The 18,803-nt window shown below is 41.5% G+C and overlaps 1 protein-coding gene across 1 annotated transcript; it reads right to left on the bottom strand.

The window, feature by feature from the left end:
- Positions 1–327: 327 nt before the first annotated feature.
- On the bottom strand, positions 328–7,688 carry LOC101652550 (cytochrome c oxidase subunit 7A2, mitochondrial). The gene is made up of 4 exons (XM_004696303.2): positions 7,586–7,688; positions 6,177–6,266; positions 2,601–2,685; positions 328–526 (listed from the first exon to the last, which is right to left on the bottom strand). The coding sequence occupies exons 1-4, from the start codon at positions 7,601–7,603 to the stop codon at positions 468–470; spliced, it is 252 nt and encodes an 83-aa protein (XP_004696360.1). The 5' UTR covers positions 7,604–7,688; the 3' UTR covers positions 328–467.
- Positions 7,689–18,803: the final 11,115 nt, after the last annotated feature.

Here is an 18,803-nt window from a genome sequence, read left to right as displayed (position 1 = left end):
AACAATAAAAAATGTATACCCTATGAGCCCAACCTAACTAGCTCCCACCTTTCTCCACCAGGTTTCAAGTATATCCCAGGTTACTCAACATTAAGGGAGAAACAAAAAAAAGTATATCGAGTCCCAAGCTCAAATGAAACTAAAGATAATCCACTGTATAATAAGATGCTAAAAGTACATTCAAGCTAAAATCACAACACAATAAGGGTACGTACACACTTCAGAACAAACGAATCTTTTTTTGGTTCTGACCTAAGATTTACAAGACTGATGCAAAAGCTGAAATTAATGACGAAGTTCATCCTAAAATGATCAAATAAAACTACGCATGGTAAAGACCGCTTTATTGGTGGCAGTTAGTACAAGTCAATAAATATTGATCCCCAAAGAAGAGTTGTTATTCATTCATTCACTGGTCCATAGAGCACTGGGTTAAACAGAACCAACTGCTGGAAGGGTAAACTGAGTCAATCCTGCTTCTTGGGAAATGAAGCCATAGCCAGCTGATATATGGCATATGCTGTTCCTAAAAAATAAAACAAAACTTCTAAGAAACTGAACTTTACATTTACAAGCTACTATTCCAGCAGATTAAAATGATTACAGTAAAGTTAAAGTAGGCATTAAGGCTACTTTACTGGGAATACAAGAAAGCATTTTGATAGGTGCTTGCAATGTTTAAATAAAACACATTTACTCTAGTTATATTAGTTAATGTTAAAATGTTATTAGCTATGTCACAATATATTTATCAACTGATATTCACACTAACCTGGGCTAAGAATGAGTCAAGAGACATAAAACTATGTAAGCTTTCCCCAAAGTGCACTATCAATGTAAAATAAGAAGTGACACATTTAATGCAAGAATAGCTAATTGCTGGAATTGTTTTTAAGACCAGAGTCCTAAAATATAGTCACACTGGCCAAAAATTTATATAGCATTTATTAAGCACATTAAAATGCTACTCTCTGTCTTCCTGCTCAAAAACGGTAATTCAAATCAAGGAAGGCATCTTAGAATAATCAGGAATTTCGCACCAACGATTCCACTCCCAGCTTTTCACTTAGATGCAATGTTGTCTTGGGCAATACACGATTGCTCGTCTTCAGGATGAAGATACATCATGAACTTCATGCAAAGGTCATGTGTGCAGTCCACCCAATAGGATGAACACACAGTAATGACTGCAAAGGATTAGCACCTGACAGGAGGATGTGATTTGATACAGTCACTTACGAACTTGAGAAACGGTTCCCTTCTCGTATGAATGTTGACAGTGTTCCCCTAATCATACCAGTAACTCTTCTAGCCTACACCAATTTTAGAATTGCTGGCAAAAGACTTATAGTGGCAAAGTCTATCAATTACATCTTTTCAGCACATCCTCAAGGAATAGTAATTTAAGATGCAAGCTAGTTTATATCACTCCCTCTTCCCCATGGCATTTAGAATGAAATCCATCTAATTCTTTGCTTACAAAACCTTTCCCCTGACTGCTGCTTACTTTTCTTGACTTCACCCTGGCCTGGCCTGATCTTGCCTATCCAAACCTTCCAGAAAAGGTACTTCCACAGGGGTCTCCTCCTATTTATGTAATCTGAACAATACCACTTACCTGCAGTTGATGTACTTATTTACAGACTATTCTCACTAAGCAAAAATATATACCGTATATACTCGAGTATAAGCCAGGTTTTTTCAGCACATTTTTTATGCCGCTTATGTGGTAAAATTAAGTGCCTCGGCTGATATTTGGGTCGGCTTATACTCGAGTATATCCGGTACTCTATGAAGAGACAAACTGGTGACTTATTCCCAGTACAAGTTCCAGTTCACATTCCCACTGCCATCGAGTTGACTGACTCCTAGCCACTCTTTAAGACAGAGCAGAACTGTTTCGTGGGTTTCCGAAACGTAAATCTTCATGGGAGGGGACAGTGTCTTTCCAATGCAGAGCAGCTGATGATTTTGAACTGCTGACTTGCACTTAACAGCCTTTGCAGTAGGCAACCCACACCACCACCAGGGAAATCACTAAGGACTTAAAATGGCTCCACAACGGATGTCACTGGATTTTTCAAAGTGTAGGTAGCAGCCCATTAGCAGGTCATGAAATCATTTTGTGGTTTGAGATCCATTTTTTAAAAAATGAAATAGAAAACATCAAAGTTCAGTTAAGTACTGCTTTGTGTGAGTTTTGTTTCAGTCCTAAATATGAACATGTACAATTTGGATACTAAATGTGTTTTTTATTGTGCATCCGTCAAAAGCCTTAAAAGTCTCTGCTCTAAGAAATGAAGCAGAGCAGCCTTATACCAGATGTGGCTGGCTGAAAAAGTCTCGCCAGGGCCACCCAGGGCACACTGAGCACATCACCCCGATCAGAAGACAACCATCACGCTTCAGTGGTATACTTTCCTAAATATGATGCTGCTATACAATGTGCATCAATTCCCTTCTCAAGGGACAGTAAGACCTCAGATCCTGGAGACAGGCTCCCTGGGTTAAAATAAGGTCACGGTAAAGCAGTGAAGACATGGCTTGTCTATTATTACTATTACTTTTCTAGAAACCTGAAAATATTCCAAATGCCTTACCTCCGACTGTAAGAACCATGGTTGCTCTATACAGTAGGGCATCAGCTGCTCCACCCTTTAGATGCACTGGAATCCCATTGTTCTCCTAGGTCAAAATATAAAACAGTAATAGCTGTGAACACATGTCCTGAAAAGCTAAATTTCAATAGGTTAACCCACTTTTCCTGAAATGACATGGCCCCCACAGCCTCAGAGTGAAAGTATCTTAAATACGGAAATTAAAAAGGCTTAGCACTTTCCTGACTCTCTTCTACTACTAGGAAAAGAAGAACTCCTAAAACTCAGCGCTCTTTTTACCATTATCGTTTATGTGAGAGGCAATGAATACTCCTTTTCTTTTTTAGATACTCTTTGGAAGGAACACATAAACCTCAAATCTGTGAAAATATTTGCATTGAATTCACCAACTCAAAGAATTGTCATCACACTTTAAACTTAATTAGACGTACGGAAGAATCACCTGCCTCCCTAAAAAGGGGGAGGAAAGGTGCTTTTATAGTTTATAAACCTAAATCACACCCAGAGGACCTAGTCCAGCACGTGGCATAACTTAGATTTAGTAGATCTGATAAATAGACGCTTTGCATGTAGTATATGTGACTCAATTTTTAAAAAAATAACTTGTAATTTTAGTTGATAAACACTATAAATCACAATCGAACAAAAACACTCACATTCTCACCACATAATAAAGTTAAAGTGCTCCGCCACATCGGTCTATCCTAAAATACCAGTACTAACAGCATGGCATATGTCCTGTATTTTTTAATGTGTATCTAGACTCACCTCCCAGTTTGAGCTTAAGCTTTGTAAGCCGACAGAGATTACAGTATGTAATGGTCTGTCACACATTACTGTCCCTCAGTACGTTTGCTAGTTGCTGTCAAGCAGGCGCTGACTCAGTGGGACTGCTTCCCTAGCTCTGCCCCAATCCTCACAACCCAATGTTGCAGCCACTGCTGTCCATCTCCTTCGCTGAGTCTTCCTTTTTTAAAAAAATAAAAATAAAAATACTGACCCTCTACCAAGCACAATGTCCTGCCCCTGGGATTGGTCTGTCCTGATAAAATATCCAAAGTATGCAAGACAAAATATCCCTGTCCTCAGTTTGTGTAAGGGGCATTCTGTTTTGTTTCCTTCAAGACAGATTTGTTACCTCATTTGTTTATTACTAAAACCCATTCTGTTGCGCGTGTGCAAGCTGATTCCAACTTACACCAAACCCATGTGACAGACAACTGACCCACAGGGTTTTTCAAGGCTGCAATCTTTACAGGCGCAAATCGCCACATCCCCCAACCATGGAATCCTCGATGCCCTCGCACCTCTGACTTTTCAGTTAGCAGCTGAGCACTTAACCACTGCATCACCAGGCCTCTCTACAAACCATTCACTGTGAGTCCATTAAATCTCCCTAATCCTTTAGCTTTTAAGTAACACCACTGTGCAAATATATCACAGAATTGGCCACTCCTCTATTACTAGATTATTAAGGTGGTTATACTCAGGACCCCTGGTGGCGCTGTCAGTAAAGACTAGACTGCTATCCATAAGGCCCATCGTCCACGCCCTCTAGCTATAGGGCTGTCTGCTCCTGCACAGTTTACAGCCTTAGACATTATATAGGGTCGCTATGAACTGGAACTGACTTGATGGCAGCAAGTTGGGTTCTGGTTATGCTATTATTTCTGTAGGAAAGATTCTTCAACAAGAATTCCTAGTTGGTAGGGTATGTGATTTATTATTTCAAATACCCTTCAAAACTTCTGTAACCCTCTACATCACCATTTAAGTACCATAAAAATAACTAACACACACACACACACACATTAAAATTTATCTATCTCCCCTATCTGGTGAACAGAACCTATTTTAACTCTTCTTAAATTTTTGCCATTCATATAGGGAAAAAGAATAGTAACCTGTTATATTATTTTGCATTCATTTTTGATTGTTAGGAACTGTTCGTATACTAAGGACTTGAATCTTTTGTTATATTTTGAAAATATGTGCTCTCAGTTTGTCTCTTTTCTTGATTTTCACTTTTGTTTCAACAAGCCTTGCAACTGCAAGCCCCTTTTTCAGCTTTTACACTTAGTGAAGACTTCCTTAGGAAAACTTTACCACTCAGAAGATTTTAAGAAATATTCTCCTAGTTTCTTCTAATTTTGGTGGGGAGGCAGGGCATTTGTATCTGCATCTTATTTCTTAATATACATAAAGAAGAGATATAACTTTACTTTTTTGAGTGAGCCAAATTATTTTAGCCTTTCCCTTGATAAGAAATAACACCTTTAACATACATTAAGTTTCTTCATATGAAGCTTTTGTTACAAAAAAACCCATAAACCTCTATGAAACAAAAATGACAAAATGCAAAAAAAGTTAGTCTCCTGACATATCTCCTAAGAAACTCCCAAATTTCTGAGAAGGCAGTGTTTCCCTCTCTCTAGTCCTTCCCCGAAGATACTGCGCTCTTCTATCTACACCAGGTCAAAACGGCAGCTTTGTATCCACAAGGGAGTCCACTTATGCTCCTTTTCAATGTTCTTTGAATTTTAACAAAAAGAAATCTGAAAGATCACGTAGCGTAAGTAAGCTCCTAAGGGGTTCCTTACGAAATTCTCATAGGACAATCCTGTGACCTGCAGGATGTCCAGGTGCATCGAATAAGACAATCCTGTGGCCTGCAGGATGTTCAGGTGCATCGAATAGGACAGTCCTGTGACCTGCAGGATGTCGGTACATCGAATAAGACAATCCTGTGGCCTGCAGGATGTTCAGGTGCATCGAATAGGACAGTCCTGTGACCTGCAGGATGTAGGTACATCGAATAGGACAATCCTGTGACCTGCAGGATGTCCAGGAGCACCGATAAGATGGAAATCAGTCCTTGGATCAGCTTCCCCGGCTGTTCTCACCAATGTGGTTTTCAATATTCTTGCAATCTCTTTACAATAAGCCCATGATTTTCTTCTCTCTTACGAGCAAAAACTTACTAAGATTATACCTTTGGAGTCCCCAAAACAATCACTGTAGCCTTCTAAGCTGACCTCTGGTGTCCGGATTTGAACTGGTCCAGCAGGTCTACACAGAAGCCACTTTTGATGGAACTTTTTTTTTTTACGGCAATCTAACAAGTGTATTATAAAGAACACTTGTTTGCAACCATCCACTGATCACAGACATAGTTAAACATGTTCTGTGTGGAATAAACCCATGCACATATAAACTGAAACCCTAGTAGCTATACTCTCCTATTTACCCTCAAATATTTCTGTTCTGCTTCTGGATTTTTTCTATGGTCTATTCATCTACTCCTAAACTTCAACTCAATGCAACTCTGCCAAAGAAGGTGTCCTTCACCAATGCCATTTCCCATCTTATTTCTTTCTACTTTACCAAAGTCCTCTTGGGTACAGCAAATGCCCAGGTAGCTATCAGCTGACAGTTCCTCGTTCTTTGGCTAGAACAACATGATCACTAACAAGTAAATACCTCCAAATTTACCTCCCATTTCACCTCTTAGTAATCAGATTATTACAAGTAACAATTTTCTATCAAGTATTTCAATACCTGAAATAGCTTCTGTTTCTCTGAAACTTTATTTTCAAACTGTCTGCGTGAAGCAGTACTTATGGTCCTTTGGGCAATTTGACGCAGAGCCTGAAATGCAAAGTGCAGACATATTAAACAAATGCAGGACCTAAAGAAAACTACAAAACCCGTCATTTCAGTCTCTCATACTATAAACCAAAACAAACAAGAAACCCTCTACTGTAGCTTTGACTCCAACTCAGAAAGACCCTCAAGAACAGGGGACTGCTCCACAGACTTTGAGGACGTAATATTTTATAGAAGCTGATTGTCTCAGCTGGCTCATGTCAAACACCAATCTGTCAACCTTTTGTTTAGGGATCCAATGCTTGGCCCAATATAAATAGAAGAGAGAATTTGACATTTAGAGCACATCTAGTTTGTCATATTGAGTTGTAGACCAGCATCTAGGTTTTCCAATTGTGATCCACTCACTACTCTTCATACTACATCTATTGTCTCCAAAGTCCGCATTCAAGAAGCAATTCATGCAGGTTCTGAACAACAAAAAATCTTGATCCTCAATTGAACCAGTAGCATATTATAATCCTTATGGAAAACACATGGATGCTGAATAAAGAAAAAATGCGGACAACCAAAATAAACTTAATAATCTACTGAATGAAAACAAACGATACTGGTATAATTCCTACTTACAGTGCTTGAATTACATTTTCCGAAATTCTTAAATAGGGTATAATTTTTTTTTAAGTTCTGCATCCAGTTGAATTAAAAGAAACAAATATGCACGCCATGTTCTAAAACAAATAGATTTTGATCCTACATAAAATGCTATTGAATAATTACACCCCCTCCCAAAAGGGTCACTGTTATTTATTCTTTTTGAATTTGTAAAATTATTGCGCTTGTTCAAAGTCTGTAGAAAGGTGAAGGGCAGAGACAGCAAACCTCCTGGTAGCATCACGACCTTTCAGCCATAACTACTTCTAAAACACAAGCAGCTTTTTAAACTGCATTCTGACACTCGCGTACAGCAGAACCATTTACTCTTAGTCTTTTAGCAGGAAGGAAGCACCCTTCTGTCGGGTGCTTCCGGGTGTCAGAAATTCCTCACTAGGAGCTCGTTTTTTTTCCGGATCAGAGGTGATAAATCTTAACAATGACCCATCAAACTATCCAGAGGTGGAGACAAAGACGCCCACGTCCTGCAGACCCTTTATCAGTGTCTCCTCTCCCTCTCCCTCCCCAAGCAGGCCTGCGGAAAGAATGGATGCAAGGGAACGTAAGGTCAGGGGAAAGGACGCAGCTCAAGGTCAGCTTATTAGACGCTTCCCACCCACTTACTTCCAGGCGTTTCTGTTAACGATCCTAGAACGCCTCCACCCTTTTCCCTACGCCCCTGCGCGAACGCAACGGGGGAAACTCACTTGTAGATTGCGCAGCATCTCGGCTCTGTTCCTAGCGACCCAACGCCGCGACAACTGTAGCCAGCAACGGAGAGGGTCACACCGGAACCGGAACTACCCGCTCGCCGTTGCGCAAGCGCCACGGAGGTGCGGCACCTCCGACCAGCGCTTCCGACCGCTGGAGGCGACCGGCAGGCCGCGCGAGCGGCGCGCCGACGTGCCGTTCGTCACGTGGTCTCGCTTCGGTTGCCGAGGCGGCGGCAGTTTCTGGAACGCAGGCTAGAGAGGGTAACGCTTTTTGAGGTACAGAAATGCGGGTGATGACGTTTGAAATGCTTCTTAACCGCTTAGATCACACTAAAGTGAGCTCGGGCTCTAAAGGAAAGAAACTAGTATGTTACTTTGAGCAGGTGATTACGTCAGGGCTGTCAGCAGCGGACCAAACGGAGGCCGGCCGAACTAGCCGCGAGGCCACGCCAAGTAGGAAGCCGAGCTACTAACTGGTCTTACGTGAGTACAAGCAGTTCCTCCGATGAAACGGTCGTGAGAGCGTTACGGTTCCGTGTGCTGAGACGACGCGGGCCAGCCTCGGGATACCAACGTTTATGCTGCATTTCGTTGCCGCAGAACGCCCCATGCCAGAAGCTCCTCCACAGTGTCCCCAAGTTGTGGAAGCTGTTCGCTAGTCTGGGAAAACGCTGAAAAGTGGGAGATTGCTTTTTAATTGGGGGAAAGAGGTGGGATGGACAAATCTGGACTCAGATCTTGCTGCCTAGCTCATGGTTGGAGTTGCCGGGAATAGGTAGGCTGTACAGATGCAGAGATCTTATATCAGCCGCGCATAAATCATCCCATATTGCAAGTGCCTTTACTCCCAGCACTCCCCCACAAGGTGTACACATAGACTCTTAAACATATCCTCTGCCATAATGTCTTTCGGCTTTGTTACAATCATTTCACTATACAACTTCAAAAAGGAAGTTGGTGGTATATATATAAAGTTAGCATATGGGAAAAATGTAGAAAAGCTATTTCTGCTAACCCTTGGGGCTGGATAGGGGGTGGGCAGATTGGTTCCAAATTCTTTCTTGGCAAGGTCTATAAATAATTGATTCTTAGCTTAGGCTGAAAGGACAGGGAACCCCACTCCCATATTATGCATGATTTGGAATCCACGAAGCGGCAGTGAGTTTGGAGTTGGTTAACCAAATCCTTTAGTAACTTTAGTGTCAATAGCTGAGATGTAGAGATTTTTAGAAAGCTAATTGTGTTTAATTTGAACTAAATGTTGTGTGCTCTCTTAGCCAACTAGGATATAGAATCCTTTTAAAAAACAAACTCACCCAGTCATCTAGTCCATCCTGACTCATAGCAACCCCATAGGACAGGGTAGAATTGCCGCAGTGGGTTTCTGAGCCCATAAATCATTAGGGTTGTAGAAAGTCTCATTTGTCTCCCACAGACAGCTAGTGGTTTTGAACTGCTAGCCTTGTAAGTCGCCCAATACTCACTATCCCACAAGGGTTTCTTACTGCTTAATGTAAGTGTTCACTAAATGACATGAATGATATAGTAAGTGATCCAAGAAATTTATAGCTTTTTAAAAAGGATTTACAGTAAATATATCCTAATGTAAATATTTGGTGTATATATAGAGCCTAATGTGTATGTCACTTAGCACAGCACAATTTCCCCTTTTCTGGTCCATCTCTTAGCATGTATATTCCCAAATTAAAATTTTAAATCCTGTACTATTTTGTCTCCCTTGAAGTAAAGACTATATTTTGTTTCCTCTTTTCCCATCTTAGTTGAACTCCTATTTCATTAGACATTTATGGCTCTTGTGGTGGTTACACAGTGGCGACTAACCACAAGATCAGCAGTTCAAAACCACCAGCTGCTCTAAGGGAGAAAGGCAAGGCTTTATTCTCCCTTAAAGAGTTAGTGTCTCGGAAACTCACAAGGGGTAGTTATACTTTGTTTTATGGGGCCAATATGAGTCAAAGTTGACTTGCTGGCAATTGAGTTTGGTTGTTTTAAAATTTACTTCTCTTGTTAGAATCACTATGGCGTCCATGCTACTAAATGAAATGTCAATGCTCAAGTTCATCTTTTCTCCATCAGTCAGCATCATACACAAGTCAGTTATTCCCTAGTACATAACATGCATGAATAGTTTGAAACACAACACTAACTACTCGTTTACTGGTTCTATTTCAGGAGCTTAGACCCTTATCCTTTTAACTTCTTAGAGCACCTCACCGGGTTTCTACTTTGACCTTTTTGCAGTCTCAATCCAATGGCTTGAAGTATAATTCCTGTGCTATAACTTTTCACTTACTTCCAGGGAAACCTTTTCCTTTCATGGCAGACAGCTCCACCTCAATATCTAAAGGGCTTCTCATACTTACAACCAAAACTGTATTCTACTCTTAGTCCAGAGCCTCAACTCCTGACTGTTTCTTTTCGTCCGTAGCCACGTCCATCCTATTAGAATATTCTTTTGGCTGCTCTGTCAAAATAATAACTTGAATCTGATCACTTCTCATTATCTTCACCACTACCACTCTAGTCTAAGCCTTCATCTCTGGTTTATATTATGGCCCAGATCTTTCTTAACTAGTTTCTCGGCTTCCACTCTTCTACTCATTCTAGCTAGCTTCCATGAAGCACTTATCTTTTGATAAGCTGAAGTCAGATAATCCCTTTGTTCAAAATTTGTGTTTGCTCACTGCTTTAAGCCTAGCACCTAGAAAATATGCTCCATAAGCATTGACTAATATGCACAAGGCTTATTTTATTGAACACTAAAGAATTAAAGATCTTTAGGACTTATACTTCATCCAAACATTGTTCAGTTCCAAGGTTTCTCACTCATTTTTCTCCTTGCCTCTTGCTCTGTAAACAGTGATTAACCTTGTAAATCGATCCTCTCTCTGATGCATGTTGGGCAGATCAGGTTTTCAACATTTTATGTTCTTGTTTTTTCATATTGAATTTATCTCAGATGCATTTTGTCATTGGGGATAACGCTCTTGCTCTATGTTTTTTGTTATATGTTTTTCTGGTTTTCTGTATATGAAACCCAGGGTTGATGAACCTATAGAGACGGCAAGTAGAATAAGGCTTTCGGGTGGAGGGTGGAGGGAAAGGAGAGCTGATATCAAGGAGTTCAGGAAGGAAGAGAATGTTTTCAAACTGACTGTGGTAGAAATTGTACAATACTGCATGATGTGACTGAACTATGGAATGATATATCTGTATTGGCTCCCAACAAAATGGTTTTGAAAAATAAAACAAAAAAATATCACAGCAAGTAATAGTTAAAAAAATGTACTCTGCAGCTACAATAATCAAAATAGCTTGATACTGGTTCAACAAGAAACATATAGCCCAAAGGAAAATAATTGAGAACATAAAAATAAATCCACCCATCTATTGGCAGCTAGTCTTTGACAAAGGATCTAAGGTCATTCAATGGAGAAGAAATTGTTTCTTTAACAAATGATACAGGCAAAACTAGTCATCTATTTGCAAAAAAAACCCAATTCATACCTCACAAAAACAAACTCTAAAACTAAAATTTCTGGAACATAAACCAGTAACAACCTGCTGCTGTTAAGAGTTGCTATTAGGTAGGCTCTGACTCAGCACCCCTGTAAGTAACAGCACAAACTACTACTCAGTGCTCCATCCACACACTCATTCCTGTGAGTTCATTCTTGCAGCCACTGAATCCCTCCATCTCCTTGAAAGCCCCCCCCCCCAACTTTTTATGACTCTAATGTCCTGTTCCAGGGTCTGGTCGTTCCTTAGTCTACATCCAAAATATGTAAGACTATGTCCTTCTTCTCTTGCTTCTAAGGAGCATTTTGGTTATACTCTTCAAGACAGACTTGACCGTTCTTACAGTCCATGCTTTGTTTACTGTCCTTCGCCAGTACCATAATTCAAACAAGTCTTCAGTCTGTCTTATTCACTGTCCAGCTTGTGCGTGCATATGAGACAACTGAAAATGCCATGGCCCGAGTTAAGCATCCATTAGCCTTCCAAGTGATATCTTTGCTCTTTTAACATTTTAAAAAGGTATTTTGCAAAATTGTCCAAAGTAGTATGTTGTTTAGTTCCAATTGCTTCTATGGGCATTGTGGATGACTCTATGTAAAAATGTAAAAAAAAATTGAATAATTGACATTAACCTTTTCTCAAATGTTATGATGTTGCTTCATAGCTCAGTTATAAAGTTTTTATGTTGAAGAGTAACCCAAATCAAAGGCTTTGGTTTTCAACAGGAAGTGCTTCAAATCCTCCGATCTCTGCAAGCCAGGTCGTGCCATCCATATGTCGCAAGTTGTTACTCTTCCTTCCATCCTGATGCAGTTCTTCATAGAGTGCAGCTTCTCAAATCATTTATTCAGCATACACTCTGAACAAGTATGACTAAAGGATGAAGCCTCTTTCCTAATTTGAACCCATGCAGTTCTAACAACTGTGTCTTGGTTTATGTACAGTTTCTGCATGAGCATAATTAAACCTTCAGGAATTCCCATTCTTTACAGTGTTATCCACAATTTGTTAAGACCCACATAAAAAATTAAATTGCATAAATAGCCTATTAAAAACAGCTAATTATGCATGACAGTAGGTAATTTAGACAACTAGAACCTCCAACAAATTCAACATGAGAGTAAGTCAAAAGCACTTGACGTCATACATGTGTGGATTTATTCCAACCAAAGCATGCATAAAAGTCTCTGCAATCAGTGGGTGGCTGTACATGAGTTCTCTCAACAATACACTTGTCCCTGTCTTGTTAGAATGCCTTTGAAAGCGGGGGGCGGGGGGGGGGGTTCATGTCATGGAAAAATTGATTTTGAGGTAAGCACTAAAATAAACTTTTTAATAAAATTCAAGCCAACATCTTCCTAAATCATGACAGCTTTGCAACAAGTTTATGGGAATGCTGCCACACATAAGGAATACTAGTGGTTAAGTATTGGGAAGCTAACTGCCAGGTCAGCTGTTTGAAACCACCAGTTGCTCCATGGATGAAAGGCAGGTCACTCTACTCCTACAGAGGTACACTCTTAGAAACACAGGGGCAGTGCTGCCTTGTCCTATAGAGTGGTTGAGTCGGCATCGAGGGCAGTGAGTAGTGAGTAGCCACACATAAGAGTTTGTAGATATAACATTTCAAGGAAGGTTGAAGATGAGCAGAGAGGGTTGACCAGCAACCTCAAGAAAGGAGGAAATTGTAAATGAAGTTCAAGAACAGGTGGAAGAAAACCAAAGAATTACTATTAAATGTGATAGCTACTGATATAGGGCTAAGCATTTTTAATTTAAAGCCAATATCTTGGCCTCAGCAAGTTTTTGGCTAGATGGGTGCCAAAAGTGTTGCGCAAAGATCAGCTAGCTCAAAGAGCTAATCTTTCCATCAGTCTTTCTAAGGAAGGCCAAAGCTAATGAAGACAATTTTATGGAATGAACTGTAACGAGGGATAAGACTTGTATTTCCCAATGTGATACAGAAAGGACATTTCAATTGAAAAGTTAAATTCAAGGCAAGGAGGTCAGCTCAGATGGTTATGCCAACTTTTGAGAGGGATTCCAAAGACTATTTTTTATAAGATTTTCTCAAAACAAACACACAAAAAACCCACAGGACAATCAGGAGCATACTAAGAAATTTTAAGAAAACTGAAAATTCCATCAGTGAGGAAAAGGCTAGGAAAGTTTTACCAAAGACGTTTTGTCCATCATGACAATGCACCTGTTCATTCTTAGAAAGTACTAAGGGCTGTACTATGAGAATTTCATTTGGAAATCATACCCCTTTCACCCTATATCCCTAATTTTCCCCTCAGACATTTTTGTTCCTCAAACTCAAAGAGCATTGAAAATAACATGATTTGACTCCCTCGAAAATAGAAAAACTCCAATTTTGATGTGACATGAAAAAGCAGACTTCTACGGGGGTGGGGGTGGGGGTGGGAGTGGGAGTGGGGGAGTGTTATTAGGTGCCATCACGTCGGACTCAAACTGACCCTCTGTACAACAGAACAAAACACCTGATTCCTGCACCATCCTCACAATTGTTATGTTAGAGACCATAGTTGCACCCATGTCAATCCATCCTGTTGAGGGTCTTCCTCTTTTCACTGCCTCTCTCCTTTACTAAGAATGTGCTTCTACAGGACTGGTCCAAAATACATGGGATGAAGTCTTGCCATTCTGACTGTGATTATCATTATGATTTGTCTAGAGTGAAAGAGGATAAAGGAAACAAAAGACTTAAGAAAGAAAGTAGTCCATAAGACTAACAGCCCAAACAAACCACTGCTTCTTCTGAGAGCAGAAGAACTAAATAAACTATCACAACTGACCAGTCTGATTTGGGACAAAATAGATCTCCATCCTGGTTAGAATGTAACATAGAGAACAAAACTCAAACACATATATTAAAAAAAAACAATCACTGAACTGATAGAAGGAACCTCTAAGACTATCAACCTAAGATACCTGATAACATAAAACTGAAACTACCTATAGACTAAATAATCATAAGCAAGGTATTCCTTAAAATATTATTCTGAAACTACAGCTTAGCATTTACAAAAAAACAAAGATGAGAAAGCAAGAAAGGGAAGGCAAGCTAGACCAGTGGAAACAGAACCACCAGAATGAAAATACTGAGAATAATGACATTGTGGACCATAACAAACTATGGGTAATCCTTGAAAATAATGATTCCAGAACATTTCATTGTGTTTATATGGGACTTGTACATGGATCAACATGCAGTTTTGTGAACAGAACAAGAGATTACCACATGGTTTAAAATCAGGAATAGTGTGTGTCAGGGTTGTATCCTCTCACCATACTTACTCAATCTGTGTGGTGAGCAAATCATCTGAGCACAGTAATATGAAGAAAACAGCATCAGGATTGGAGGATCATTAACCTGTGATAACCTGTAGACAGCACAACCTTGCTTGCTGAAAGTAGACATGAAGCACTTGCTGATGAAGATCGTGAAATGGAGCTTTCATTTTGGGTTACACCTGAATTTGAAGTCCAAAATCCTCACGACTGGACCAACAGATAATGGTAGATTTTTTAAAATCCTCTGATCTAGTAGGGCACCAGCAGTCTGGATAGGACAATAAGCTCAGATTCCCTCTAAGTGATTCTACACACAGCTGGGGAAGTTCTGCCTGTCTTGGGGCCCTACACGGGGCTGAGGGAACACCTTGCACCCCCGTGCTGTGGTGCTACATACAGCACAAGGCAGATATACCAGTGAACTCCAGTGCTCAGTACCATGGTGGGAACTGGCACCTGGCTGCTGGTGCGATCTTGCCTTTGAGAGTAATCCCACCCTGCATCTGTGGAACCCTACATCAATCAGGTAAACCACCCCGCTACCTTGAGGAAGAGTTAGAACTCCTCCAGCCTCATGGACAGGTGATCAAGTCTCAGTTATCTCCTTACTTAGCACTCTAATTCTTTCTTTATTCTCTCACCCTGCTCTTTCTCACCGCAGTCGGTCTCAATGGGCTTAGATTTGTTTGGGTTTTTTTCTTTTTCCTGTTATATCCCTCTCTATCCTATCATACACCACTGCTGGCTTCCAGGCCACTACCCTCCTCCTAGGGCAAATCAACCCAAATAGGAGGGGGGACTCCAGGCTGCCCTCTGTGGGAGTGCTGCACACCACAGAAGGTAGCTGTGACAGCCATCTACAGGGCTCTGTGCTCCTGAGGAAACCTCCATCGTCGGACCTTTAAGGTGATCTTGCCAACTAAGGCAATTCTGTCCCGCACCACTAGGTCCCTGCATTAAAAGGGCACACCAAACAGCCATCTTGGGGCAGGGTTTAAACCCCTCCGATCCCATATCCAGGCAATCAGGGATCAACTATCTCTTTATTCTTTATTTTTTCCTTCACTCTTTACCATCAGCTTATCTTAGTGAGCACAGTTGTTTTTTTTCCTTTTCTTCTCTCTGTTTTCTTCTCACTCCTTTATAATTCTCTCCTCTTCTCTTTACTTCCACATGCCACTGCTGGTTTCCAGACCCCTACCCTCTGCCTAAGGAAACTCTGTCCACCCAGTGGGGAAGGCTACAGCCTACCCCCTGTGACAATGCTGCACATGGCACTACACAGTGCTATCCACAGCACAGCACAGGGTTCAGCTAGTTATTTTTTTCCTCTCCATCACTTTTCCTTTTGTCCTTCACTTTTTCTTCTTTCCTCCTCTTCTTCTATCTCTTCTCTCTTTCCTGCAGCAGTCATAGCGGGTTCAGTTTTCCTTTTTTGTTTTCTTTTTACTTTTATTTAGTCTGTACATTTTTTGTGTGAGTGGATGTTAGTTTGCTTGGCATTTTTGCTCGTCTTTGTTTTCTTCTTTCTCTTTTTCTTCTCCTCTCCCTTTCTTTCCTTTCACAAGCCACTATTAGCCTCCAGGCCACTCCCCTCCACCTAGGGCAACTCTAAAGGTCAAACTGGGGGAGCTCCTGCCAGCATTTGTTTGCTTTACACACAGTTGGGAAAATCACTCCAGTCATATCCCATACACCAAGTGGCTGGGGGTTCTCCCTTTCAAACGGTTGGGGGAACTCCAGCATAAACCCCGAGGCCCTACAAGTGACTGGGGGGAACTCCTGCCCACCACAAGTGTGGCTCCATGCAGAGGCGTGAACATCCACCCAACCTCCAAGGAGATCTCTCTGACTAAGGTAATTCCCCAAGCCAGCTACGGTGATCTACACCAAGGAGGATACACTCACATGCCATCCTCGGCACTCCAGTTGCAGAGGGAACACCACAGGAAACCCAATGTGCTTCAAGCACCGTGAGGCAAACCACTACGTCATACATAGAGATCAGCCAGTGAAACGACACCCTCGTGGGCACACAACAACCCAACCAGCATCACGAGAGGACTATCCAACTCACATTCCAAATAAAAGAATACTGGTCGGCTAAGGTAAGAGTGAAACCACAGGAAGATACAGTGGTAGCCCGACCCCTAAGTACAGCTACCGGCAGGTATTTCATAGAAGCACTCATATGAGTCTCCTAAGAGAGAGCCCAGTGCTCTTCAACTCTGGAAAATGGCTCCAGGTTCCTCTAAAACAACATGTAAACAGCACCAGCCACAACGAAAAAGCAGGAAAAACAGAAGAAAATGGCAGAAGTCATGAACCTAACAATGTGCATAGAAGCAGATATTGACCTGCCACAGAAATAATTTTCAGAATGCTGTTTCGAGTCATACAGGATATGAGGGAAGCAATACAGAAAAAGGGTGAAATGATAGAGGAGATAAATGCAATGCACCAAAGGGAAATACAAGATTTAAGGGATGAAATGGAAAAGGGCTGAAGACCCAGAAATAAAAACATACGCATACAAGCAACTGATCCTTGATAAGGACCCCAAAAATATCAAATAGGAAGCAGATGCCCTCCTCATAAATGGTGCTGGAAAAAATGGATACCTACCTGCAGAAAAATGAAGCAAGACCCTTACCTCACCCCATGCACAAGAATAAACTCAAGGTGTAAACTCAAGGTGGATCACAAACCTTGAGGTAAAAACCCAAACAATTAGGGCCATTAATGAGGGAATTGGGACAAACCTGAGAAATTGGCATAGGGAATGCACAGGCTATCAGAAATAGATAAGGATACAAATAGAGGATTCACAAATAGACAAGTGGGACATACTGAAGATGTCACCTGTGTACTTCGAAAGAATTCACCGAGAGTAATGAGAGACCACTGACTGGGAAAACATTTTTAGCAATGACACAGCAGAAAAAGGACTTATTACTAAAATCTACAATACTCTGCTAGCTTACAATAAGAGAAAAACTAACTGCCCACTGGAGGTGGGCAAAGGACCTGAACCAAAGTTTCACAGAGGCAGAAATCGGAATGGCCAATAAACATGGGAAAATGTTCCTGATCATTAGCCATACAAGAAATGCAAATTAAAACTTTGAGATACCACCTAACACCTTCAAAGATAGCCCAATTCAAAAAATCAGAAAGCAACAAGTGTTGGAGGGGCTGTGGTGAGATAGGAACTTTCATCCACTGCTGGTGGACCTGTAGGTATGTACCACTATGAAAATCGATATAGCGATTTCTAAAACAGATGGAAATGGAGCTACCCTACGACCTAGCAATCCCCCCTACTGGGCATATACCCAGAAGAGGCAAGAAACAAACCACGGCCAGATATCTGTGCTCCAATGTTCATCGCAGCACAGTTCACAATTGCAAGGAGTTGGAAACAACCTTAATTTTCATTAACAGACAAATGGATTAAAAATGGAGTACCATGCATCTCTAAAAAGCAGTGATGAACACATGAAGCATATCGCCGTATGGGAAGAACTGGAGGAAATTGTGCTAAGTGAAGTAGACCAAGTGCAAAAGGACAAGTACAACAAGAGTCCAGAAGTTAAAAAAAAAACATAAAAGGGGCACAGGGAAAACGCTACTGTATACAAAGATTCCTGGGATGAGGTCCATGTAGTATGGCAGGGGGCAGACCAAATCCAAGAGTACATATGGTAGCCAACTAAAAATGGGGAGTAGGGAAGGAAAAAACAAACGATAACAAATAGCAGGGGAACAGGGCACTAACCCAACCAAAGGAAGGGTATTGTTTACATCTCCACAGGGAAAGAGGGACCAGACTTAAATCCAGTGTTCCAGGATAAGAATGCAACGTGCCGGCATAGAGAGGGGAGCCAGTGCAGGGGTCTGAGGGCCCGGCCCCAATCCCAGCTACGTGGACAACCCTTCTCCCCAAAATTTAGAGGACAGCACTGAAGCTGTAGCTTGGGGAGAGGGACATACCTGATCAGAGCACATGGGAGCAAATGAAGGGGGAGGAAGAGAGTGGAGCACATCCTGGCCCACCAAGCCTGGAGGACATATCCCCGCTCAAAACAGCCAATGCAGTGGACCATATGGCTGATCCCACTATGAGACACGCCATCCCTCACTGACCCATGGCCCTACCGGGGACAACAGTGGAGACTCAGTGTTGGGGTTGTCCTGGTCTGACCCCACCACACTGAGGCAAAACACTAAGCAGGCGGCAGAGCAGCAGGGGGAGCAGAGCAGGGAGGTCCTGGGGGAGTGCAAAGGACAGACTTTGGGGCCAGTGTGGGGCACCCTATCAGACTGGAGGACACTTGTAGAGGTCAACAAACAA

This window comes from Echinops telfairi, unplaced genomic scaffold (assembly GCF_000313985.2).
Source record: "Echinops telfairi isolate 266 unplaced genomic scaffold, ASM31398v2 ScPeMD7_3533;HRSCAF=4204_0, whole genome shotgun sequence".
In the NCBI taxonomy this organism is placed as follows: Eukaryota; Metazoa; Chordata; class Mammalia; order Afrosoricida; family Tenrecidae; genus Echinops; species Echinops telfairi.
Note: the sequence above shows the minus strand (reverse complement) of the source record. Positions and strands in the feature narration are given on the sequence as shown.